A 26704-nucleotide genomic window follows, 5' to 3' on the forward strand; every position below is an offset into this window, starting at 1 on the left:
AACATTACAAGGAAAAGATATTACACACACACAACAAAATGGATAAAATTAATACAAAAAATTTGGATAAAATAAATCACAAACACTTACCGTAAATTTTTTTTTAAAGTAAAATAAATTTATTTTGTTGAATATTTTTTTTTGGTTCATTTTGTTTCCGATAGCTTTTTTTTTTTGGGGGGGGGGTAAGCAACAGTAATAAACACTTCAATGTTTTTTTTTTTTTGTTTGTTTTTGACAAAACGTTATTAAACAGTAACAACAATGTTTTTTTTGTTTTTTTCCCCAGTAATGTTTGTAGGGGTGGGGGACAACAATTACTGTTTATCTTTAGTTCCGACTGGAAGATTTTCTACTGACTGTAGAGGCAAAGTAGGGAGCAAAGGGTTTTCAGAGGATGTGGAAAGAAGCTCCTTCCCAACCAGGTAGCCTTCCGCGATTTGATTTATTATGGAGACAAAAGGGTTGTGTCCAAATTTTTGTCTCCACATAAATTCGCATAAATATGTTTCCAACAACTCCCGTTTTTTTTTTTTTATCGCTAAATTAAATAGCTGAAATGAAAGGCTGTGTATTTTTACTTCACTACTACAATAAAATAACTGAAATGAAACGCTATGTGTGTAATTTCAATGAAAATTATTCGTCTGCTGCGCGTTCGTTTGAAGCGCCCTGATTGGCTGATAGAGTATCGTACCGCTCGCCATGTTCCGGCGTTTTCCGACGGATGTCGATCAACGCTCGGCTAAGATCGTGAAATCGGTGGGTAAAATACTGCATATAGCTTTTTTTTTTTACTCTTCCATTAGTTCCCTTATTTCATTGAGTAATTTCATCATGTCTTTAGGTTTCATGTTCAATAGGTTTGCTTTTGTTGTTTGGTCCGGTGGTATGCTGTATGTATATTTTTGTTATTTCAGAGTATTTTATAGTTTCGGCTAGGTTACAAGCTTCTTGGAAGGTTATATTTTTGGTATATTTTATTTTAATTTCTTTTTCTTTCTTCCATTTGTCGCATTCTTTTGAGTTTGTACTATGGCCTTTTTGGCAGTTAGTACATTTTGGATCTTTTTGGCAATCTTTATGGGTCTCAGTTTCTCCACACCTCATGCATACTGGAAAGTGTGTGCACCAGTCTCTATGAAGTCCGTACCTTTGACAGTTGTAGCATCTGAGAGGGTTTGGTATGTATGGTTCTATGTTTATTTTTTCATATCCTATTTTGATGTTACTTGAGATTTGATGGGTATTAAAAGTTAGGATGTAGGAGTTTGTATCGATGGTTTCACCATATTTTTTTAATTTGGATCCTTTATACATCAATAACATTTTGATTTCTTAGGTTAATTTTGATTTCCTCCAAGGAGCACAGGGATAGTTCTGAACTCTTGATCACCCCTTTACTAGTATTTGGTGTTTTGTGGGGGTAGATTTTTAATTTTTGGTTGTTAAAAAGTCTCCATTTGAAGATTTCTGTGATATATTTTTGGCTTTTTACTTCCACTAGCAATGTGCCGTTATTTAGTTTCTTGACCATTTTTGGTTTGATACTTGAGAAAATTTTCCCTATTTTGAAGGGAGACACTTTTGTTATCGGTTTTCCTTTGGTTACTTCAATAATTATGAAATAAGGAAGATTTTGAACAAGATTTTGGTTTAGTGATTCTGTTTTTGAATCTGAACTAGATTTGTCTGAAACGTCACAATGGTTTCTTTTTTGAGGCTTTTTATTTGCCATTTACATATTTTTAATTTTTCATTTCTCCTGCTCCCCACCCGCCTCGGAGCCCTATGTGGGAAGTGTTGGGGAGGGGGGGGACATTCATCCCAACACAGCAAGGATACAGGAGAAGTATACTCTTCCTGCTAATGGACTCAAACACCCATGTTTCCTTCGTCCTTTCTAATGGCCTCATTTCTAGAAAAGATGTTAGCTTTCCAGCCGTGTTTTATCCATTCTTCAGCAAGTTGATTGACCCTCCACACACCACTTACTAAATCAGTTTATTGCAAAATGTGGGGAGAGTGAGTCTATTTTCTTGTGTTTGTCTGATTTAGTCCTAATCTAACCCTAACCCGTCTTAGCCCAAATAAGGGTCAAAGTGGTGTGTTGCATTTCATGACCTAATAGGACCTTGAACATGATCTGCTCAACTACCAGGATCCCATCCTTAGGCATTACGGGTTTCCACCTACGCTCAACAGGTGGCCCCATTGAGGGACTTTTACTCTCTGCAGAGGGGCAGTCAATGTATTCTAATACCCAACCGACAGGGCGAGAGTCACTGTGTATGTCTATACATATTAAGATTAACATGTCTATTATACATATTGAAAGGTGTGGCGCTTGCCAGACACAAGTCATTCACTATAGTAAGGCTGTTGCAAACTGCTACTGCAAAAGGGTGATTTTACACATCACAGTGCTGGGTGCATGGAGAACAGTCTAGGATGCCACAGAAGACCATCTCAGAAAGGTACTACTCCTATGCATGAACCCTACATTCTAAAAATTTCCAATCTCATTGTAACTCAAATTGGTCACAACCAAATAATCTTTATTGTATTAAAAATATTTGGTGCCAATAAGTGGTATCAATATTCAATTGGAGTCTTAGTAGTGCAGGGTCATTCTGTGTCAAATCATTCAGAAATATAGGATTTGAAACCCATATCCCCAGATCTGGCTGTAGTTTGAACTGCAGATAGACAATATAGGAACTAAGAAATCCCGAAAATTTGAGCACATAACTTCAAGCGGCTCCCGATTTAGAGCATTTTTTGTTTTGGCATTAGTCACATAATGTGACGCCCGGGCGACAATTTTGTGATGTCATTTCTTTGAATATTTTCTGATTGAAATATCATATGGCTCTGAAAATTCACCTAGGTAAGTTTTTGGACCCAAGGAATCCAAAAATGGTATCAAATTTTCTCAAAAATGAAGCTTTATAGAGATATTAAGGGTTTTTGGATTTTTCCACATGTGCCCCAAAATTAAATAAAAAAAGGGTGTGGCTGGCATGGTAACAGATTAATTTTTGCATATATGTTTTTTAGACACAATAAATTGTCTCTAGACCAAAAATGGTTAAAAGTTTTTTTGTCCACTCACAATTTCTGTTGAAAGTCGGGTATATTTTTGATGATAATGAAAAATATTCCCTCCCCCTATTGGATGTGATAATCAATTGAGACGTGTGTTAAACTCATATCACAGGCTTTTGGAATAAACCAGATGCTAAAAGTAAACAAGCTCAATTCCATAAGATATTCACTTATTGTAGTAGTTCTTAGAAAGGCTTTCTCCATATATTTATCTCACACATTTAATTGTGTCTCCACCAAAAATGGTTAAAAGTATTTTTGTCCACTCACATTGTTTGTTGAAAGTAAAAAGTTTTGAGACCATTCAAAAACTATGTACACTCATTTTCTGCCTTTTTGACTCCTCCCCTTGTTCCTTTTTCTCATACAAAACATGGCAATTTTGATAAAGGCTGTTTGTTTTAGCTAAGCTCCTCTTTGAATGAACTATTTCATACACAAAAACGAATTTGAACTATTTTCTGAGGTGTCCATTAAAAATGTTGAATATGTAAAAATTAAAGATAAAACAGTTGCAGTGAAATGGTATTCAGAAAATAGTGATTTCACAACTAAAGTCAGCATTCAACATTTACATGCTGCTGTGTTCTTTATGCCACTGAGATGCAGAAATGTTTTTTTAATATTCTTCGTCAGTTAACGTGTATGTCCTTCCAATACATGTTGTTGGGGATACAGCACAGAGAATTTTCTTGATGGGAACAAACCATGTATCATCAATCTGCAACCAACTGCATATCCTGCGTTGTCCATGGGAATGCATGAACTTGACAGTTACATTACCTTCCTCTGCATTTCATTCACGATACCAACCCATCAGAAAAAGTTATAAATACAGGTTATATATTGGATTGGTGTGATGTCAGAGATATAAAGAATTGATGGCAAGTTAAAGTTATGAATATGAATATATAGTTCATCCACACTGGACAACTTATGGCCAATTTGTGATGTTGACAATGGTACAAAAAGGTGATTAGCTCGGATTCCTGGCACTGGAAAACCTTGCTTCAAGCGACTTTCTTACCTTCTCCATGGTTTCTTTCTGATCGCAAAGAAGTGGATGGCAGACATCTGCAAGCAAGCATGGCTTTATAATCAAAGATTTAATAATTAAGAGAGCATTGGAGTGACCTCTTAGCCACATGGCATTTTACTGAACCATCAATTTCATCACAAAGGGATTTTCCATGACTGGGACTGGTGGTGAAGAAATCCGACTCACCTTTTATACCTCCTGCATACAAGCATAAATTGATGAAATTCTTGAAGTTTTTATATTAAAGCCCCGTAGCAATCATTTGTTCATATGCGGTAATAAGGTCTGGATTAAGTGAACCGTCAGTGTCTGAGTTTGATGCACGAATGCAGTGTCATGGGTTTTGTCATCGGAAATAAAACGCAATGAAATGTGCTTTAGCTGCTGATCAGAATCTCTGTAGTAAATCACTACTGGGTGCAGAGTGCAATATTCCTTACTCCAATGATAACTTTGAATTTCATCTTGTATTAAAGAAGTAATACACACGGACGAAAAAAATGCTTTGGATAATTACAGATTTCAAGGTAGTTCTACTAAAATAGCCATATTTTTCAAACCAAAGCACTTCAAGTCTTCAAATTACTACTGTTTTGTTCGGAAATGAATATACTTTCAAATGAATTAATAAATATGGATGTACATTATATATTTTAAGAGTTTTAAGCAAATAAAGTGATAAAAATGTGAACGTCATAAAATGGCGTTTTCGGCAAGGTTTTATAATGACCCTCCCTGTTTTCTAAAGGCCCGTACCATGATTGTATGAAGAATTTCGTTATGAAATTTGGAAACCAATTAGAAGGGGTGTTAATCTTAATACTGTCAAGTGTCCAAAATATTTTTGACCATTTCTTTTTTTGTGGTGTTAAAAATAAGACTTTAATATGACGAGTATCGAACATTTTGAAAAAAAATTTAATCGGACACCTACTAGTAAATAAATCATTCTTTTTACTATCTTTATCAATTAGAAGTATTATTTTATGTTGAGTAGGACCGCGGTAATTGATAATAATTTAAAAGGACCTACCCGAAAAAAATGTTTATTTTTCGAGTTTGGTCAAATTAAGTTAGTATTAGTAGCAGCAGCAGCACTGCAGCAGTTGTAGTATTAGTCATAGCACAGTATAAACAACGCGTTCTTTAATTTTTATTCACGAACGAATTAAGAAAAGCATGAAAATATGAATATAAATGGTCTGATGTGTTTAATTAGAGAATGTTATCAGAATAACATTAGTTTAGAATTATTCGGTTTTCAGAATGTATAATAACAACAATTCCAACCAATTCGGCATTATGAATTCATTATAATTTCTCACTGGTCAAATTTAAAAACATGGTTAAAAAACAATGTAAACTTTTGTAGATATATAGCTTGCATGCACTTTATTCATTGCATTAGTTTTGAACACAAATGTTTTTTTTTTCAAAATCAAAAGATGTATGAAAATCTCGTTTGTACTACTATACACATAGATTTGAAAAAGTTGTCAAAAAACAAATATATAACAAATAAATGTTATCAAAGGCAAGATAAGTTACTTTTCTACCTAACTGAATATGTTTTTAGTGTTTATATTTAATGTAACATGTTTATTCAGCTCAAAAAACATAGTTTACCGATGTATTCGAAAATTTAAAATGGCGGCCGACTATCTTTGAGGCGGTAAGTTTGGGAAAATGGATTATAAATAAGAAAAAATAGACAAAATACTGTTAGAAACTATTCGGCGGGTTTTTAACAGTATTTTATCTAGTTTTTTATTTTTAACTCATTTTCCCAAACTTACCGTGTGAAAGAGATAGTCGGGCGCCATTTTTAACTTTCCAATACATCAGTAAGCACTGTATGGTTTTCGAGCTGAATAAACATGTTACATTAAATAAAAACATGCTTTGCATAACATTTATTTGTTATAATTTTATTTTTTTATTTTTTATTTTTTTGGACAACGTTTTCGACCTCTGTGGCAAGTAATACAAACGCACAAATAGTGCTGACTGTTGAGTATTTCCAGAGAACAAGACAAATGTCAGTTGACACTTAAATATTTGAAGTCTTGGTAACGACTTAAAAATAAATAGTCAAACAAAATACTGTTAGCAACCCACCTACTAAAGTTATGTGTGGCAAGTCTCCTCCTAAAACACTCTTTAACCCTAACAATAACACTAAGTTCGAGTGGCAACCCCCCCCCCAACAAAATACCTCTGTAAGCCACATACAAGCGTCTAAAACAAACAAACAAAAAATAGATCCTTCCTTAAAGAAAAATGCACATAAAAAATTGGTTAACTGCCCTAAAATGCTGGAAATGGTGAATTATTTTACATTAAATTTTTTGTGAAACTAACCGCCCCCCCTCTAATATTGTTTTTGTTTCTGTCAAGTCTTCAGTATGTTCCCACATAATTTTCCTTAGCCCTACAATTAATTTAAAGTCCGAATGGCAACCCTCCCCATATTCTCATTGCATAGAAACCCTCTTAAAACCACGCATAATCGTCTTTAAAAAAATAAAACAAAAAGCATACAGGATTTATCTCCCATAAAAAAAACCCCAGTTAACTGCCCTAAAACGCTAGAATGACCTGTAATGGGGAATTATTTACATTAAATTCTAAAAGAATTTGTTTATCTTTCATTAAAGTTTTTCATGGCATTTCATATATAATTGCCTAAAAAGGTAGAATCACATTTTGGAGGGGTGGTCAGAAGGGGTTGGGTGGGGTTAAACAGGTGTTAATCTACAATAATACCAAAGAAATATTACAATATATTCATTTTTAAATGGTCCTATGTTTAGATTTAAGTTTTTTGTACGTAATGCACATTACAATTCAACTTTGAGTTCTCCAACTTCTTTTCTATTTATGGATACATGGCATTTTTAAGGAATTGCAGCATATTTATGCACATTTACTGCAGATTATTTGGAAACCATGGACTTTTGGATATTTTCAGTTGCATATTCTGATTCCTTGTACAAAAATACACTTATACGGTAAATTTCATTGCTTAATCTTGTGTTTTAACAAAGATATAGCATTTTTACTGAAAAAGTAGTGTAAAAAATGTGACAAAACGCATATGGTCTTAAAGAGGGGAAAATATCCAAACGTTTGAGGCACAAAAATAGTCATAACTTCCTTAATTTTAATCAGATTTTTAAAATTTAAAAAGATTCTTTCTTAGCTCATCAAGCTCTTTCTATGCATACCAATATTGAAATATTTCAAGCTATTTCAATTTTTTCATGTGTATTGCTAATTAAAGATTGAAAGTCTCCCAGAACAAGAACCTCATTGGAACAAAGATTTTTATTTCTTTTAATTAAAGTATCTGGCTTGCCATTTTGTTAGATATGTGTCTAGTAAGATTATCAAAGGTGTCAATCTATAGATCTTTATATTCTGCGTATGTTAATGTTGCATGAAAAAAGTAATGAAAAAAGTAATGCCAGCCATACCCTTTTTTTTTTTTATTCAATTTTGGGGCACATGTGGAAAAATACAAAAACAATTAATATTTCTATAAGGCTTCATTTTTGAGAAAATCTGATATTTTTTTGATTCCTTGGGGTCAAAAAACTTACCTGGGTGAATTTTCAGGGCTATACAATATTTCAATCACAAAATATTTAAAGAAATTGACATCACAAAATTGTCGCCCGGGAGTCACATTATGAACAAAAAATGCTCTAAATCGGAAACCGCTTGGAGTTAGATGCTCAAATGTTCAGGATTTCTTAGTTCCTATATTGTCTATCTGCAGTGCAAACTACAGCCAAATCTATGGATATGGGTGTCAAGCCCTGGATGATTTGACACGGAATAATCCTGCAATTAAGTCATTATCTTATTATCAATTGTTGATGGGTGCATTTATTAGCATAAATATTAACTATAATATATAAATCTGGTTATGTTAAAAAACAGAATATGTTTCAGACAAAGTCTTTAAAAGGTTAATCTACTCCTTTACTGACCTGGTCATGTTCAAGCGAGCTTAGTAGCAGAGTTTTGAAATATTTTCAAAACTATTGAAATAACAATCAGAGTAAAGAATTTCACAAACTATCCATGCTTAAAATTAAATGAAAGTTCCATGAGGAAAGTTTCTTTCCTAGAACTGTCTGTCCGTGAAACAATACTGTGGAACTGCTTACTATCGGTTGTTTTCAAGTCTAATGGAAATAAGTTCTTCAGCCATTCTCTTATATGATTAAACCCTATCCCAAGTGCCACCATTACTGGTCATTACAGTATTGTCTCACCATCTACCTACTCATTAACTCTTATCCTAAAGTGGCTTCCAGAACTGGATAAGCAGTGACCCGCAAGTAAAAATAACATCACAAAAGGGTCTTGGGGTTAACTTTTTTTAAATAAACAAAAATTTGTGAGAAAGGAAATCCACAAAATTTAATTGAGTGTGATGTCAAATCACGAAGATAGTAAAAATGTCATTTTTTTTATTTTGCATTTATTGACAGATACTTGAATAAGACAAGACACGTTTTTAAGATAGTCTGACACAATGTATAATAAATAAAAGATGAGCTCAAAGTAAGCCTCTCTTTCGATCTCCCCTCCATCCTATCCATCCTTTTGATCTTGCTCCTTGCTACATGATCATGGCAAATCATGTCTTCTAAGATCCAATTAATTGAAAAAGACACAACTTATATGACAAAATACTTGATTCAAGTTTTAATTATTAAATAACATCTTGGTGATGTAAATGATTATTATATTCATCATCTTGGTGATGTAAACATGACCCAACAAGTTTCTAAATATGATCAATATATCAACAAGTATGCCATAGTTCTGTTGAAAAATGTACACAGGGTTAATGAGAAGTATCCAGGTAGTCAACACATTTTTAATCTAACAAATAATTTAACATTGTTGAATATGTAGAACTATGGAGTTGCATAAAAATATTGCGTTGTTATGTTTGACTTATACTATATGTTGAAATTCTTTTTTTTTTTTTTGCACAAAGTTAATTTTAAGCAATGATTGAAAATTGTTTTGAATCCTCTACAACAAATTACTCACCGACTGATAATTTCCGATGCGATACAGGTGGATTTTCCAAAATATGTATTAAGTGATTATTTCCATAAGCCAAATCAACTGCAGATTTACCAAAGTTTTCTCTGTAATATTAAAAGTGAATCAAGAAAAAATTTAAAAAACTAAACTTTTTCAAATATGAGACATTTCTGAATATAAGATATGGATATTGTATGTAGATTACAAAATGATTATATATTTCATTCTACTCAGTTTTCAGAGCAAACTTTTCAGCTTATAATCTACAGAAGAATGCTCAACTAAAATCACAAAGTTTTTAAACAGATATGTACTCTGCCAATTAGAGCAAGATAAGTAATCAGCCGTCTGTGTTATCTTCCATTCATATGATCTTTATAAATACTACATCAACTACACAAATAAACCTGTACATTGTGTGGTGGGATTACATTTTTCGCTCAGTGACCTGCACAAAAGGGAGTAGGGGAGTCTATTAGTGAAAATGCACCGCTCAGCTCTCTCCCTATCATTTGAAAACCTATGGGGAGAAATCTTCAAATAACATTGATCTGTGTATGGGTTATGAAACTAGATTCCCTCAGAGTCATAACTGAAAAGGTTAATAGCGGCATGCACAAATATAAAGCAGAGGCAAATGGAATAAGAACACGGATCCGAAGACAAACGTATTTTATAATTGTTTTGTTGTTTTTGTTTTTTTTTGTAAAATAAATCAAATAACGAAGAGGAGGAAAAAGAGAAGAGAAATAATAAAGTCCCAATGGTGATGAGAAAGGAGGGTCAATCAAAGTTCAGGATTATAGAGCACAATCCCATATTATATCTTCGAGGAAGAAAAAAAAAAATAATAATCCAAAGTGGAAGCTACCATGTGTGCTGAGATACACCAAAGTCCAAGTTATATTTTTGGAAGGAAATCACAGTCCAACAATTTTTCCAACAAACTAAGTACTAAGATTAAACAAAGAAGAAAAAATTTCTCCACCAACCTTTTCTTTGATTGCATATCCAGATAGAGAAAGTCCTCAGAGGGTCGATTACATAAGTACATGACGGCATAGTGTCTTCCCCGGATGTGTTAGATTTACAATGCTCAAATAACATGGCCTTAAGCCTTTCTTGCATAAATCAAATTCACGGCGCTTGAGTCACCACAGACCTGACGTTTCTGGTTTTAACATGACATTTAACAAAAATCCTTTTTCGTATTGCTTTTCACAAAGTGAAATGTATCATCGCTTTGTACTGCTTTTTCACAGGTTCGCAAATTCACTTTTTTCAAGCGAAATTTTCGTTCACTTGGCACCTTTGTGACACAAGCTCACTTATCCCAGGTTGACTTCAGACTGATTTTTAATTTCTTCAATCTCTCATACATGGCCTAGCCCACACATGACACCTATGCATTCAACACAAAAAGGTTAATTTGACTGGACAGCTTCTCATTGCCATGCCAAAATTCTAAAAATAACTCCACTTGTGCGTCATAAGTCTAGATATGATGACCATGCCTGATTATCATAGTATTTAGCGTTGCCTGGGAGAGGAACATCACAGGTGGGAAGAGGGTGCCAACCAGCCAAATTTACACCAAAAAAAATTCAAATAATGTATTCATTAATCAGATTAACATTGATCAAAAAGCAAGAATTCCACAATTAGCTACATTCAAAATTAGAAAAATTTTAACAGCACTAAGTAAAATAATATATTTGTTTCTGCAATGTATCATATGCTTTTGCATAATGTAATGACTCATATCAATCATGATTAACAATCGATTTGGAGACAATGATTTTTTTTTTTTTCCATTGTAAATGTGAGGATTAATATGAGTTTCCCTGCGAAATAGGGACTTTTTTTGTTAGGTTTTCAATAAAAATGCCATTATCAAAACTACATTATTTTAGTCATTTAAATAAATGCAGATTAAATGAGCTTTGAAACTTTAAATATTTATTGCAATCTGTTTTTATTGTGACCTTAAGTCTCAGCTGTCTACATAAAAATCTTAAAGCATGTCAAAATAGGAATTTGTTGGGCTTCACACTGAAACACTTATCACAATATTCTGTGGATCTATATCAAAAAAACCTTGTTAATCTTTGTGACATATTTCCATTCTAATGAGATCAGGCGCGAACGAACACCCCATAATTTTATTATACCATATTTCCTCAAACTGAAACATAATTATCAAAGTATACTTACGCAGACAGATATGAAAAGTCTTTATTAAAGTTTGTGCCTATTTCCATTCTATGGAGGCTAGGCACGCACGCAGACCCCACAATTTTATTATACCATCCCTATTTTAGTTAAAATATACTTATCAAAGTATTCTTATGTACATCTACATCAAAAACACTTGTAAACGATTTTTTTAAATTTTTTATTTCCATACTTTGTGGACCAGGTGCGAACGCAGACGCCCACAATTTTATTGAACCACCGTTCTGCCAGATCAAACATACCCATTCCTGTGTCTCGATACATCTTCTATCATTATATGTAATCAGTTTTTTAAAATAGTCAAGCATATAGGAGCCTATTCGTGACCAGACACACACACAGACATTCAGCTTTATATTATATATATAACAATACACATGAAAAATTGAAATTGTTTAAAAAATCTCAGTAATGGTATACATAAGAGCTTGAGAATCTAAGAAAGCATCTTTTCAAATTTTTAAAATCATACCCAAAAAAATAAGTTATGATTATTTTTGTGCCTCACACATTTAGATATTTTTTTCATTTTTATGACCATATTCTTGTCACATTTTTTACATTACTTTTTCAATAAAGATGTTTTAACATACAAGATTAAGTAATCAAATTTGTTATAATCAGTGTAATTTTGTGCAAGAAGTCTGAATATGGCACTTAAATTCATATTAAATTCACATGAATCTACTTCAATACCTTTAATAAAAGAATTAAAAAAAAAAGGAGTTAAAGAATTCAAAGTTGAATTTTAATGCATTTTATGTTCACAAATCTAAGACTGTTTAAAAATGAATGTATTACAATATTTCTTTGGTATTATTGTAGATTAACACCTTTCATTAAATCCCCCTGCCTCCTCAAAATATGAAACTATTTTTCAAGCAATTACATGCGAACACTGAAACCTTGGCAGAAAAATAAAACAATTATTTTAGAATTTAATATAAAATAATTCTTGATTTCAGGGCCATTTTCTAGTGTTTTAGAGCATTTAACCTTTTTTCTCTGAGATAAATCCTATGATTTTTTTTTTTTTTGTGGTAGTCTGTTTTGTTTTTTTCTTTTGAGACGATTATATGTGATTTTAAGAATGCTAACTTGCAACTCGGATTTCAGATTAGTAGTAGGATTAAAGGCAATCAGGTATGACACCCTGAAATTTTTACAGTAAACAGACAAAAAAATCCATTTTCAAATTTAAAGTAAGGGGATTAATTTCACATAAATATAATATAAGATAATCCATCATCTTTTAGGGATTCTAGGGTTTTAAGGCAGTTAACAACTTTTCCTCTCTGAAAGAAATAAATCATGTGTTTTTCTTTGAGGAGGAAGGGTCCGTTTTCTTTTAATGATTGAGTGGTTTTAAGATGGTTTTTGTTGGATGGGGCTTATTACTTAGATTTAGGGTTAGTTAAGGAAAGGGTTTTTAGGAGGAGGTGGCTTTGTCAGTCATATCCAGGGTTAGAGGTAGCAGTTTTTTAAAGTGGGGCTTTGTTACTCAGAATTAGTGATATGAAACGTTCAAGGAAAGACACTTTTAGAGGGTAGGCCAGTCACTCAAACCTAGGGTTAGTGGTAAGGTATTTATTTTTATATTAATTTTTCAGCTGCGAACTGCTTAAGAATGGCCAAAAAATGACAGGATCATTTACATTAAATTTGTATGCAAAACCTATCCTATATTCTAAATTTGTTTTTTCTTTTTTATGCTTTTTTTTTTTTTTTGGATGTCCACAGGTAATCGCTTAAAAAAGTAGACTCTTTAGTGTTTACTTGGCTACTAGAAGTCATTTCTGATTAGAATTCAAGTTTGAAAGTTGAGTATCTTTGCAAATCAATATTTCTTGTAGGATAGACTATTTCATAAAAGAACCACAAATCACATCAACTTAAACTAAGTAAAAAAAAAGAAAAGGTATTTTTTTAAGCGTATAAATGAAGTATTTTCTTGTTTTCTTTGAAGAATGGTACCAAACTTTAAAAAAAAAATCTGATGCAAAATGGCTGCTTCATAGCGTTAACATTTTTATCCTTATTTTGCTAAAACTCTTCAAATATATTATGCAGATTATTATTAATTAAAGCAGGTTATACATTTCCAAACTTAAAGTTTTGTTTTTAAAATATGACTATTTTTAGTAGAATTATCTTGAAATTTGTAATTATCCAAAGCATTTTATGGCCGATGGGTATTGCTATTATATACAAGTAAATGGAGAAACAAACAATACTACAATACTGAAAATTTTACACCAATCAACCAAGTGAAAAATGACCATCACATCATCAAAAAGCTTGAGTGAATAAGAATTATTCTAAGAAAAAAGATGGCTTTTCTACATACCCTATCGTAATTTTTAATGTTGGATCTGCTTTATGTATAAGCAATTCTTCAACTACTTCTTCATCTCCCCTTGATACAGCCTCATGGAGAGGAGTGCAACCTTCAGTATTGACAGCATTTACATCAGCTCCACGTACTGAAAATACATTAATAAACATCATAAAGTGAACAGAATCCCAAATTCAAGTAGGATAGTGTTCATACTCTACATATTCACCATTTAATAGAGAAAAGACTTCATCTCTACATACAAAAGTTTATTACTTTTAATTTAACAAATGCTTTTGATTTTCAGTTTGAACAATATTTGTAGATTTTGTTTTTACTCACTCTGATACAAATTAGAAAAGCATTTTCTTACAAAGCATAAAAATGGTTAAACAAAATGATTTTCATATAAACTTTAAAAATTAAAATACAAGATTTAATTTTCAAAGTGCACTTTTATAAACTTTACAAAGTAAAACATAAAAATTTAATTTAAATTGAATTTTAAAATTACCTTGGATTTATTTTATGTTCTGTTATACTTTTAAAAAAATTAAATTTATTATTTAGCAATTAATGTTAGAGACAATTTTCAACTAAAAATTTTTTAAACAAAAAAATTCAAGGTCAAAACATTAGCCAAAGATGAGTGTTAGATGTTTGGATTCCGACCCCAAAATCAGCAATTTATGTTTCTGAATCTTTGAGATGAGGATTGATAATTCGTATTATTTGAATTATGTGGACTACTGTTCTCATTTTCATTGGGGGGTTTTTCACATTTTGGTCAATGTAACCTTCACCTTCTTCAAATGTATCTTTAAGTGACACTCTTTTGGAAGTTGAAGGTCAATCTTCATATTCAGAATACAATTGCAAATTACTTCTTACTTTATCAACTCATGGCTGATGGAATGAGAGCATGCTACCCCGAGGATGAAATAAAGGGTAACATTGGAAATTCTGTACAAATTCCTATTTTCGTCAGAAAGATTCTCACGATTGACAAGACATATCTGAAGAAAGTTGGAGATTACATTGGCCAAAACGTAAAAAAATCAAGACGAAAACACTAGTCTGAATAATCTAAATAATACAAGTCTTCCCCTTTTGTTAGAAACATTGCTTATGGAATGTGAGAACTAAAGGACAAAATAAGGGAATGAATTCTTTTGGTTAAAACAATTTTATTGAAAATGGCAGGAGACAGTTATTTAAGGCAGTCAAAGAAAATAATTTTGATAAATTGAAATGAGAAAGTTGCCTTAAAAAAAAAAAAAAAATATATATATATATATATATATATATATATATATATATATATATATATATATTATAAATATATATATATATATATATATATATATATATATATATATATATATATTAGTAAAGTTATTGTTAAAAAGAAAATTAAGTATTTTTTTATTGTTCTGGAGTAGCCTATATCCATGGACAATATGGATTCGTCTGGCTTATATAATGCCAGACATTTTTATCTTCAAGCAGAGTACTCCCTTACAAGTCAGTCTTGTTAGTTACATTCAATTTGTGGTCATATCCCATATTACTTTTATGTTCTTGTTACTGTTATTCATTGTTTTCTATTGTTAAAACTTTTGTTATTGCTCTTTGACTTCAAAAGTTTTGTGTTTTGGTAAGGATATTTTTTATGTTGGCAATGATGTCTGCCAGCTGTACGATGCCAGAGGAATCTACCTCAAAGGAAAAAAAAAAAAAAAAATGGAGATTAATTCTCAACAAACCAATAAAAAGTCAGAGTGCAACCGCTCATAAATGCTTGGAATTTATCACAGACAAAGCTATTATACTAGAACAAACCAGATTGAATGAATTTTCTAAAAAAAATTTCTCTTTTTGTTATTGATTGCAAGACAAAAACCTCATTAGATCTACTAAAGACTGAGTCACGAAATTAATTACAACAGTCTGTATGTGACCGGCGAAAATCACAAAATGTAAAAGGTTTAATACTTGGAGTGTTCTTTTTAAGACACCTGAAGAATGTTTCAGTTTTCGCAGTCCCTGGCGTGATACCTTTGCACCTACTTTTTACAATATGGGGATATCACTGGAGTTAATGAAGTTTAATGGCATACTACTACAAGGACACGTTTTTAAAAATACCTTATTTAGAAGATGGAGGAGAAAAACTGCCAATCGTAGTTGCTGGTAAAAGATCGGCATGTTGGATTTGTGGGGAAGTGGGACACCTTACTTTGATGTGCCCCACTAGAATGCTGGCCTAACCAAACCCTAAAACTAGGGTTCTTGAGCACCTAAGACCCAAAATAAAACTAATCAGAGATGAGACCAAACCACCCCCAACCATGAAAAACTCACAATTTCCCTGATTCTCTATGCATAGAACCTAGTAAAATTAGTAAGCCCATCTTCCCTCATACAAAAGAAAAATGCTCCTGAGCCAGAGAAGTATCAGCCCCCATTAAATCTTCTTTATTGGCTCTAGATAAAAACATGACCTCATTAGGCTCACCAACCAAAACCAAACAAAGACCATCCAAACCCTCTCCATTTACTACCGCCTGCTACAGACCCAAATATATACTTCCCCCTCCACAATGAAAACTGACATGCTGCAGCCGTTGTCACCAACAAACATTACCGCTTCCCTCCTCCCCCAATAAAAAAAAGACAAAGGAGTCCCTCTACAGAAAGAGAGGCTAAAAAAAAAAAAAAGCACTTTTCTTTACCGATAAGGATGTGTGCAAAATAACACTAGAGAAGGAAGCGATAATGAAAACCTACTCAAAAAAGCCTTCTTTCTTTTAAATCAGTGGACAAAAAAGATATTACAAACTCAAGAGAACTTCCCAAAAGCCAAGAGACTCTCATTTCCAGGATCTCTTCACCAGGGAGCCCGGTTTGACTACTGAGAAGTTCGACACCTATTTAGCCAACTTTCTCACCTTGAGGCGACCGAAGCAGGTAGGTGCGAAGGTTGTATAAAAGAGAAAGAAGTTCTGGAGGCCCTGAAACAGGTTGAGCTAGATAGAACTCCTGGAATTGATGATCTCCCCTATGAATTATATTTGAGGCTGTCACCTATTTTTGTCCCTTTGCTGGCCATACTTTTTAACTCCTGGTTTAGGAACGGATCTATACCTCAGTATTTTACCAGGGGGATCATTAAATTGCTATTCAAAAATAAAAACGATGGAGATGGGATAGGTAATTCAGACCCTTAACGATTTTAAACACATAGCTAAAGATTTTGGCCAAGATCTTAGCAAATCATTTGTAACTTGTCTTGCATCAGCTAATAAGTCCCAAACAGACTTGTTCTGTAAAGGGCCGGACAATTCAAGATAACTTGTCTGCCACAATTATTAGTGTGGGGTTCTTTTACTAACAAATAATTTTTTTCATTGTATATATTTCATTAGTTTTGTATATAAAATTTTTATCCCAACTCCCCACATCATATATATATATATATATATATTATCATTTGGGGTTTTTAGCTAGATTTTTAAGGAGTGAATCTGATATTATGGTGAAAGGCTAGTTAATGTTAGTTGGGTCCATATAAACCCCCCTGTCCCCACTTTTGGGTCTTGTGCCACATTTTATGTATATACATGAATAAATAGAGTTTAGTTTAACTGTTCTGAGTGAACCCTAGAACTCTTTCACCTTATAATTATGACCCCTTAAACCAGACCACAACATTGGCGACAAAAAGATTTAGAAAGGGGGCTCAGAAGGATCTCTTTTGGATAAACAACCAATTTTTATTCAACAAACTCATATTTTTTCTACCTTCTTTGAAAATAAAAAGATTGGCTCCACAATAGTTTTTTAACGAGATGAAAAACAACCTCGGAAAAATTTCTTACAACATAATAGACATACTGAGACTAAAGCCGCATTCAGGACTGCCAGCAACCACTGTAAAAGAGTAATAAAGAACATGAGAGTTGTATGCTCAGTTCATCAAGTCCAAAGTAGCTGAGAAGTGGCTTGGTTCCCATGAATTTTGGCAAATAACAAACCGGGTCCTGAATTGTGTGTGCTCTATCCCAACCATCATCAATGACCCTTTGCCAAAAACTTTGCAGCTTATTCTGCCCTATGCAATCAGGGCCAACAGATAACCGATATGATTTTGAGCAGCCTTGATTTTTCCATCGAATACTTGAGTGATATTCTAATGAAAAGCAAAACTATAGGGTAACATAGAAAACACATCTTTTACGTATTTGCAAGGATAAATGAGTAAAAGACACTAAATGTGGTTGGTTGTTTTTGTTTTACGGCATATCAACCTTTTTCAGGTTATTTAATGCCAAATACAGTGATTTTGAAGAAAAACTTTTTAATAGAATATATTTGTTTTTTTCAAGTCGGTTTCTATTCAACCCATAGTTGGGACCCTAACAGGTGCTACCACTCCGAGTCAGAATAGATCTGGGAGCAATGGCAATTAAAGGGTGGCTCCACACTCCCCAAGGCCCGCAATCTGGGGCCTCACCATTGGTGATAGTTTAAGGTCATATCCAGGACCCACTTTTTCCTTGAACAAAATAAAGTAGTTAAGACAGACAAAAACGATAGATGGCTTAATCCATAAAGGTCCATAGCAATAAAAAATATGCCTGAGCCACACAATATAATAACCTTGCAAAGTTTTTTGGGCTTAGCTAACTATAACTAATCCTTCATTCTAAATATTGCACGCACCTTTAAACAAACTACTTAGGAACCATGGAATGCAAGATGGCATTTGAAAAGCTGAAATAGGTGCTCACATCAGAATTATTCCTGACTCACTACAATCCAGATTTAGACATTATCGTCACATATGGTATCTTTAGGCGTAAAAGCCCGACTACTGACTTCACTATAAAAACTCTTCAGGAGTTATTTGCATGGTTTGGAGTGGTCGACTGCTTAATGTCAGACAATGGCACTCAGTTTACAATCTGGGGATTTTAAAGAGTTCATAGATGACTTCCAAATGAACCACAACTCCAACATACCACCCAAGGTCAAACAGAAAGGCCAAAAGTTTTGTGGACAACTTGAAGAGGGTTTTGAAAAAGGCAAAGGAAACTCCATCTGAAAAAGCCTTGCAACAATTTCTTCAGATGTACCGCATAACTCCTAACGAAAATACACCATCCCAGATGTGTCCAGCGGAAGTGATGTTTGCTAGAAAAATATGACCAGTCTTTGACAAATTATTGCCAAAATAACTGTTATCACAAAGAAATACATGCCGCAAGAAAAAAATTTTTCCAGATGCATAAGGATAATAAAAGTTTTTGGAAACAGGGAACGATCAAGAAGAGGATCGGTTGTATGGTCTACTCGGTCGAGAACCACATGTCATGTATAAGAAACACTTGAACAAGATGCACAAATGCTCTTCAGATGAGTCAAATGAAAAACTCCAGAAGAGATATTGGACCTACTGTATGATGTGTCTGACCTGGAACCCCCTCGAACAAGTACCAAAATATGTTATTCTGACAGAAAAAGGAAACTGACAGACCCCTTGTAGGTCAACCACAGAAAGAAAAACTATAGGGATATTTCGGGGAAATAAATATTTGGAGGTTTTTTTCTGGGTTAGTTATATCTATAGACAATATGGATTCATCTGGCTTATATAATGCCAGACATTTCTACCCTGAAGCAGAGAGTACACTCGTAGTTTAACCACTCACAGTGAACCCCTGGACTCTCACCTTATAATTGTGACCCCTTAAACTGGACCACAAATTTATATAAGCTAATATTTTTTTTTGTATCACCAAATGAATAAATCCGAAAATAATCATACAGTTTTATGTACATTTGTATTTACTTCTATGGAACTTTGATTCATGGATTATGAAAATAATAATTTTTTTTCTGAAAAAACATGTTGATTAGATTGACTTTTCAAGTACTTAATTATTCTGTAATGTATCACAGAAAAAGCAGGATTAATTCTAATTCGATTTGTATCAGGGATAATATTACACCATGATTTCAATTTTTAAAGACTAGTAGGACCCATTAACCGGCATTGCCCGGTGATAACATGCTACCACCCCCGCATAAAAATTTTAAATATGGCTCTTGTTGTTTTTGTCGTTTGCCAATGGCTTTTGGAATAGAAACCCCATTTTGTGTCTGGGGTGGGGTTGTCACAAAATCTGCTGGAAGGTTCAGGGTATTTTTCATGGTTTGGTTCAGGGAAAGTTCAGGGCAAGATAATTTACTGGAGTTATGGTGATAAAAATCTATTGAACCATGTGTCCCTTAAAGGGAACTAAATTCCTGTCGTCACCTGTACGTTACCCAATATAAATATAAACGCGATTTAAGAAAATGACCGTTTAAATTAAGCTGTAAAAGTAAACATTATAAACAACGGTTTATTTAAATAACAAACAATGGTGAATCTGTTTCTTAAACTTTAAATGGATTAAATGTAATCACGTTATTATTGAAAATGTAATCATGTGAAAAGCTGAAATAATAATAATATTCTGAAAGCCATTCTTTGCATGGGGAGGGTGTTTAGTAACTAATCTGTGCTTCAGCCTTACAATGTAATAAAAAAAAATATCGTAAAACATGAATTTAACCTGAAAAAACTAATTCAAAATTGCGCAATACCAAAATATTCATAAGCACCAAGTTATGCTGGAATATGATCGCATATGGTATCGCGCTCTGCCATCATATGCATCCAAGATCAATATTTACTTTAAAAGTTGGTGTTTATACATTTTTGGTACCGCACTATTTGTAATTAAATTAGTGTTTTCAGGTTAAATTCAACTTTCACAATACTTTTTTTATTCAATCGTAAGGTGAAAGAATATTTACAACAGACCCTCCTCTCCCCAATGTAAAAATAATTACCCAAAATTGTACTTTGTATTGTTCAATGCTTTTAATTATAAATTTACTCGGTGTAAAACTTCATCTGGCATTATTCTCTTTAATATTATCTTATTTTGGTAAATATGAAGAATCTTTCCACCCTTGAAAAATCCTTTAAAATTATCACTTTTAATGGTGCTGAAAACAAAAATAATGTATGAAAATCCAGCATATGAGTAGTTTCCAAGATAAGAATAAATGTTATTTTCTAAAAAATCGGGGGATCACTTTTCTATAATTTAACGCAAAAGGAGCACACACTTTATGGCTACATTTATTTTCGGGAGGTAGGGTTAACATACAATGAACACAATTTAATGTAAAATGAGCACCCACTTTTTTTTTGTTTTGGGGTTGGTGCATGTCAAATCGATTATTAATGCCTGTTAGCCCCACCACCTCCCCAAAAAAAGTTGGGTGCTCAGTTTACAGTAAATTGTGTTCATTGTACACTGAACCCCCCCCCCCTCCAACAAAAGGTGACCATAAAGTGGGTGCTCATTTTACGTTAAATTATTTTATACACGTGATCTCCTGGATTTATGAAACTAACAATATTTAATATTTGCGAAAATACTTGTTTTCCAGAATTTTTAAGGTTATTTTCATTTTCAGCATCCCTAAAACCTTTTTTGAAAGTAACATTTCTTCACATATGTGAAACTACTTGTTTGTCGGAATTTTAAACATGATTTTTGTTTTCAGCACCCCGGAAAACATATATGTCGTAATTTTAAAGGATTACTCAAAGGTAGAAAGAATCATATTTACCCTTTTTTTTTTATTTGTTAAATAACGTGGTTAAGTGAAATTAAAATTTAATGACATCCTCACATGTATAATAATAGCGTGATGTAATTTTATCCATGTAAAGTTTGTGTATATAAACAAACATGGAAACAAATCGAATTGGAAACTGGAAAACCAAATGAAAAAAAATATCCCATCCGTCCCTAGAAATACTATTGCGATATCTTTATTAATAAAATAAAAGGTTAACTTGAATTAATTGTTAACAACATCTGAACAGCGTGATTTAATTTTAGCCATTTATAGTTTGTGAAGCAGTTATAATGTAAACAAACGTGTAAACTTAAAAATTCGAATCGGCAATGCGAAAACAAAAGGAAATTAAATGTTTTTTCTCAAGCGTCCCTAATAACCGTTTAGTAAAAATGAATTACTGTCTCATTATCTTTATTACTAAAATATAATTAATAATTATTTGTCACTGTAAATGAATAAATGTAAACAGCAATGCAAATATAAAACTCCAATTTCCGTTTGTTAAATTAACACAACAATAAGCAATGAAACAAGTAATATCTTTCATAGTGATAAGGATAGTATTAATTATAAGGTAGTACAAATCATTTTTTCTCAAGATTATGAATTTTGTAATTGGAATATTTAATATGTAATGATTCTACTCAGGGAAGCCATGTTTGTGTTAATCTCTGTAGTGTTCTTTTTTGAATGATGATTCGGTCAATCCGAAATCTCTGAATATGTAGACGTTAACCAATGAGATTGTGAGGAATGGTAGTAGAGAGAAATCATTATTTGAGTAGTGGTAAAGCGTTAAGAGTATGCGATGTGCAAGAAATTAATAGTCATTTAATGACGGCTTAGACCCAAGAAAGTAGAAAAAAGTATAAATGCACGCAGTGTAGAATGGGGTCGTGAAAAGGTGGAAAAATTTGAGCTACTACCTCTGTTGCTTAGGATCATGAAGATGGCACTCCTAGGAATAAATGTAATGTTTTAATATTATGAAATAATGTGTATGAAATGGCATTCTATAGTTAAATAAGGTAATGGTTAATAGCGTAAATATAATACATTTTTATGTGCAATCTGTTCTTGTAAACATATGGTATTTTGGTCCATAGGGGAAAAACTGCACCTCTTATTATATAAAGATATCTTAACCAAATAGAAAAGAAAAAAAAATCAACTTTTCTCCTATTTCTAATGTAAATACAATAGTAATTTTTATTATGGAAGACCATAGACATAATCAGTTGCATTATAAATAGGTAAAAGATTAATTTTTTTTATTATCATTTGATAAAATATATTTTCTTTAAAAAAAAATTTAAGTTTTGATATGATATTATCACTGATACAAATAGGATTAAGATTAGCATAACTGTTGTACTTTGAATTTTTTTTTTTTTTTTTTTTTTATTCAATTTTCACCCCAAACAAGGCACAGTGCCACTTTGAAGCAGGGGGCTACTATTAGGGAATTAATTAGCGGGGTCATTAAGAGGGGAGAAGAGTAGAAAGATGTTTGTTAACATTACACTTGAACTTCTGCATATCATTGCAGTTGGGAAAGCAGAATCCCGGAATATTTTTTAGTCATGTAAAAGTCTGATGAGCACATTTCTCAAAAGACATCTAAAACATTTCATAAAACTGTATAATCACTATCATGTATAAAACTGTCTTTAACTCTTTCCATCTGCATTTTTTTAAAGAAAATGTTTAATTTTCAAACAAATCTAAATAAAAAAAAAAAATAGTGTGCGTTCAAAAAGCGCAGTAACAATTCTTGCAATACCTGATCTAAAAGAGACACACCACTATAAGCCATTTGAATCATTTCTCTCTAAGGAGGTCTGATACTAAGAACTACCATTTAATATTTGTTTATTTCTTTATCATGTTTTGAATAAAATCATACACTTGATTTTTTTGTTTAACTTTTTTTCTACTCTAACCCAAAGGTACATGTGTTCAACGTAAATGATTTCTAAATTTTATCTGTCATTGCTAGTCAGTGTCTGGTTGGCACAAATCACAACATCCACTCCAAGATTGGATTTACTGCATTTGCTGATTGGCACCAATATTAAACTTGCAAAAACTCTCAAGCTGAGTTTTACATACAGCACCTGATATTCCCAAATGGTCACTCATTTAAATGACAGCATTGCAGCAGTTCAGGAAGTGAAAAAAAGGACAGCCGAAAGTTTACTCTCTTCTATCTTTAGGTTGATAAAAAAAAAAAAACCTGGTGTAGACATGTAGACATATTTACTACAAATTATTTCCTTATCTAAAATGGTTAAGATAAAATATGAAATAAATTAAGAAAAATCAACAAGTCATCATGTAAAAACATGGCAACATAAACTAATAGTTGTGCTAAAGCTTATCACTCAACACCTCATGTTATTTACTCACATATTATGAAGAGACCTTAACAAAAAAAGTATATTTTTGACATGATAAACTGTAAGATACCATGCTTTGATGTGACACAAAATGACAGCTGCAGATATCACATATAAAAGAATAAAGGAAATTTAAATCACTAATGTCTAAGTGATTATTGTGGCAACATAAACATATCACAGATACATAATTGTGCTGAGAGTGAGAGTAATGACGGTCAGGCCAGTCAAGTATTTTACATTATAATCTAAGAGAGATATAAATATTTATATTCTTTTAAAAAGATTTGAATAATTTTGAAAGGCAATAAGACATAATTACTATTAAAGCAGTGTTTTTTAAACTGCATTTACCATGTTTGTATTGTTTGGACAATTATTCTCATCTCGAGTGTTATTGGCACAACGTTTCCATCGATGAACCCTACGATCTTCATTAGGTTTCATAGGCAGAGAAATCGAAAAATCAGCCCTAGCAAATCATATATGGAAAAAAAAAAAAGACACTCATACCCCAATGTGGGATGATATTAAAATACTAGATATAGAAGAAAGATGGGGGGGGGGTTAGAAAACTCAAGGAAGCAGCAACAACTCAAGGAAGTGGACAGCAACAACCTCCTATGCCATCCAAATATTGAATTTAACCACATTTGGAATCCATTAATAGGGATATACAAGTGACTGGAAACCACTTGTGAATTTGATATTTCCATTAAACTTCCTTTGGAGGAAGCCAATTCAACCTGCCTAGACTGAGTGCTGCTTTGGTTCAGTCTGAATGGAAGTGCACTTTACTAAAATACCTTAATGGTAACATTTAATATTCTAAAAGGTAACCGAAAAACGTTTCAAAGGCTTATTATATTGGTTCAGCTTTTTCTGATGAAAATGAAACGTTTACTCAAAAGATGATAGCGTCATCAGCATAAATGTCTACGAATGATCTTAGGATGTGATTTGGGAGATAATTGATGTAGATCAGGAAGAGAGTTGGGCCAAAGATGGACTTCCTGAGGAACTCCAGTATTAATATTGTGAGTTTTTGATTTCTTCCCATCAACCACTACTCTTATGAACCTATCAGAGAGAAATGATTTAATAATTAAGACATTTCCAGCTATACCATAGCTGGAGATCTTGTGAAGCAGATCTTTATGCCAAACCCTAACAAAGGCCTTTGATATATTAAGAGCAATTGCCCTAGAGCTGAAGCCTCTGTCGAGAGATTCGCTAATCCTATGAAATATAACCATTAGCACATTTGCTGTAGATCTAGCAGAACGGAAACCATATTGCATGTCACTAAGAAGGTTATTTTTGCTCAGGTGGTTGACTACTTCTCTATTTAACACAGATTCCAGCAACTTACTCATGACGCACAGGAGACTTATTTGTTTATACGGAGAGGTTGATGACCGATCATCTAAATTCTTAAATACAGGGCATACTGATGAGGTTTTCCAAGGTGTTGGGAAGCAATTCTCCTTAAGACAACACTTATTTTTAAGATTTTAATCTTATCTATTAAACACATTGTAATTAGAGACAAATTTTTATTTCACAAAAAAAAAAAAAATATATATATATATATAGAATTTAATTGTTTACAAATTAACAATAAATAAAAAAAAGAACTGATTGTCCTTTTCTCAATGCCTTTCCCTATACATTCATTAAAAAGCGATTAAGTATTGTAAAATTTGTGAAAATTGTTTGATTTTTACGAGATTTATTAACAACAAATGTCTGCACTTTAAAACTGGTTACAACATAAGAACATTGTTTTGAGGCATCGATAATGTAAACATGATGCCCTTTTGCTTTAAGCATTTTAAGATTCTTATTAAGAACAAATTTATCATTACGTCAGTTTAAGAGGAATTCTCCAACAAGGAAAAATTACATAACGAAAACCATTTTAAAAACTATTTATAAGATTTAACCTTTGGAAAATGACGGGGGGAGTATTGTTCTTTTAACAAAAAACTTGGGGGCTGACACTTATTTTCCATCACTTAGGAAAAGTAATACTTCATACTGTATGATTTTTTTTTTTCATTTCTGATCACTTCAGAGAAATATACAATTTCAATAATTGATGAAATGAAAATAGGAATTACATTTTGTAGCCAATGCAGTGAAATAACACACAAAAATTATATTTAATATTCCAGTTCACATGTACATGCAAACACAAAACCATGGCGATGAATGAGAATGGATATCTTATCTGAAATCAACACCTAAAATTATGTTTAAGTAAATCAAGTGTAAATAGAATTATTTAGATAAAAAAAAATTTTTTGAAGTTATTTTATAATGGTGCCAGATTTATTATATTACTACATATTCTAGGAAGAAAATACACAGCATAAAATGACATGTCATATTGTTATGAGGTGGCATTTATAAGAATATTTCAGCGAGAGACTTTAATAAACATAATGAATTAGCATTACAAGTTGTTTTTTCTTTTTATATAATTGTTATTTTATTAACTTGCATGAAAAGAGATATGTAAAAGATGTTTAAAACCGTTTGAATTATGCAAATACCATCAGTAGTTCAAAAGTTATGAGAATTTTAAGTGCCAAAATTTAGGCTTTTCCGTGGACATTTTTCTGTAGAAAAAGTGGGCTAAATTACGGAAAAAAAATTTCACCACCATTTATTTATTTTTCAAGCTATTCTCATGAAATTTGGCAGTCTTATGTAAAATTGTGTGCTCTTTTTGATTATGCAGTCAAATCTGATGTATCTCTTTACCATAAACCATGAATTATAAATTAAGATGTACAAATTTCA

The 26704-nt window shown here is 32.4% G+C and overlaps 1 protein-coding gene across 1 annotated transcript in view; it reads right to left on the reverse strand.

The window, feature by feature from the left end:
• Positions 1-26704, reverse strand: part of LOC145256388 (uncharacterized) — a 215744-nt gene that overhangs the window by 109560 nt on the left and 79480 nt on the right. The window contains exons 5-6 of the mRNA XM_080115240.1: positions 13800-13935; positions 9221-9321 (exon numbers count right to left, since the gene is read on the reverse strand). Coding sequence (XP_079971366.1) covers positions 9221-9321; positions 13800-13935 — 237 coding nt within the window. The remainder of the gene's footprint in view (positions 1-9220; positions 9322-13799; positions 13936-26704) is intronic.

This window comes from Euprymna scolopes, chromosome 3 (genome assembly GCF_053919585.1).
Source record: "Euprymna scolopes isolate OS-2025 chromosome 3, ASM5391958v1, whole genome shotgun sequence".
In the NCBI taxonomy this organism is placed as follows: Eukaryota; Metazoa; Mollusca; class Cephalopoda; order Sepiida; family Sepiolidae; genus Euprymna; species Euprymna scolopes.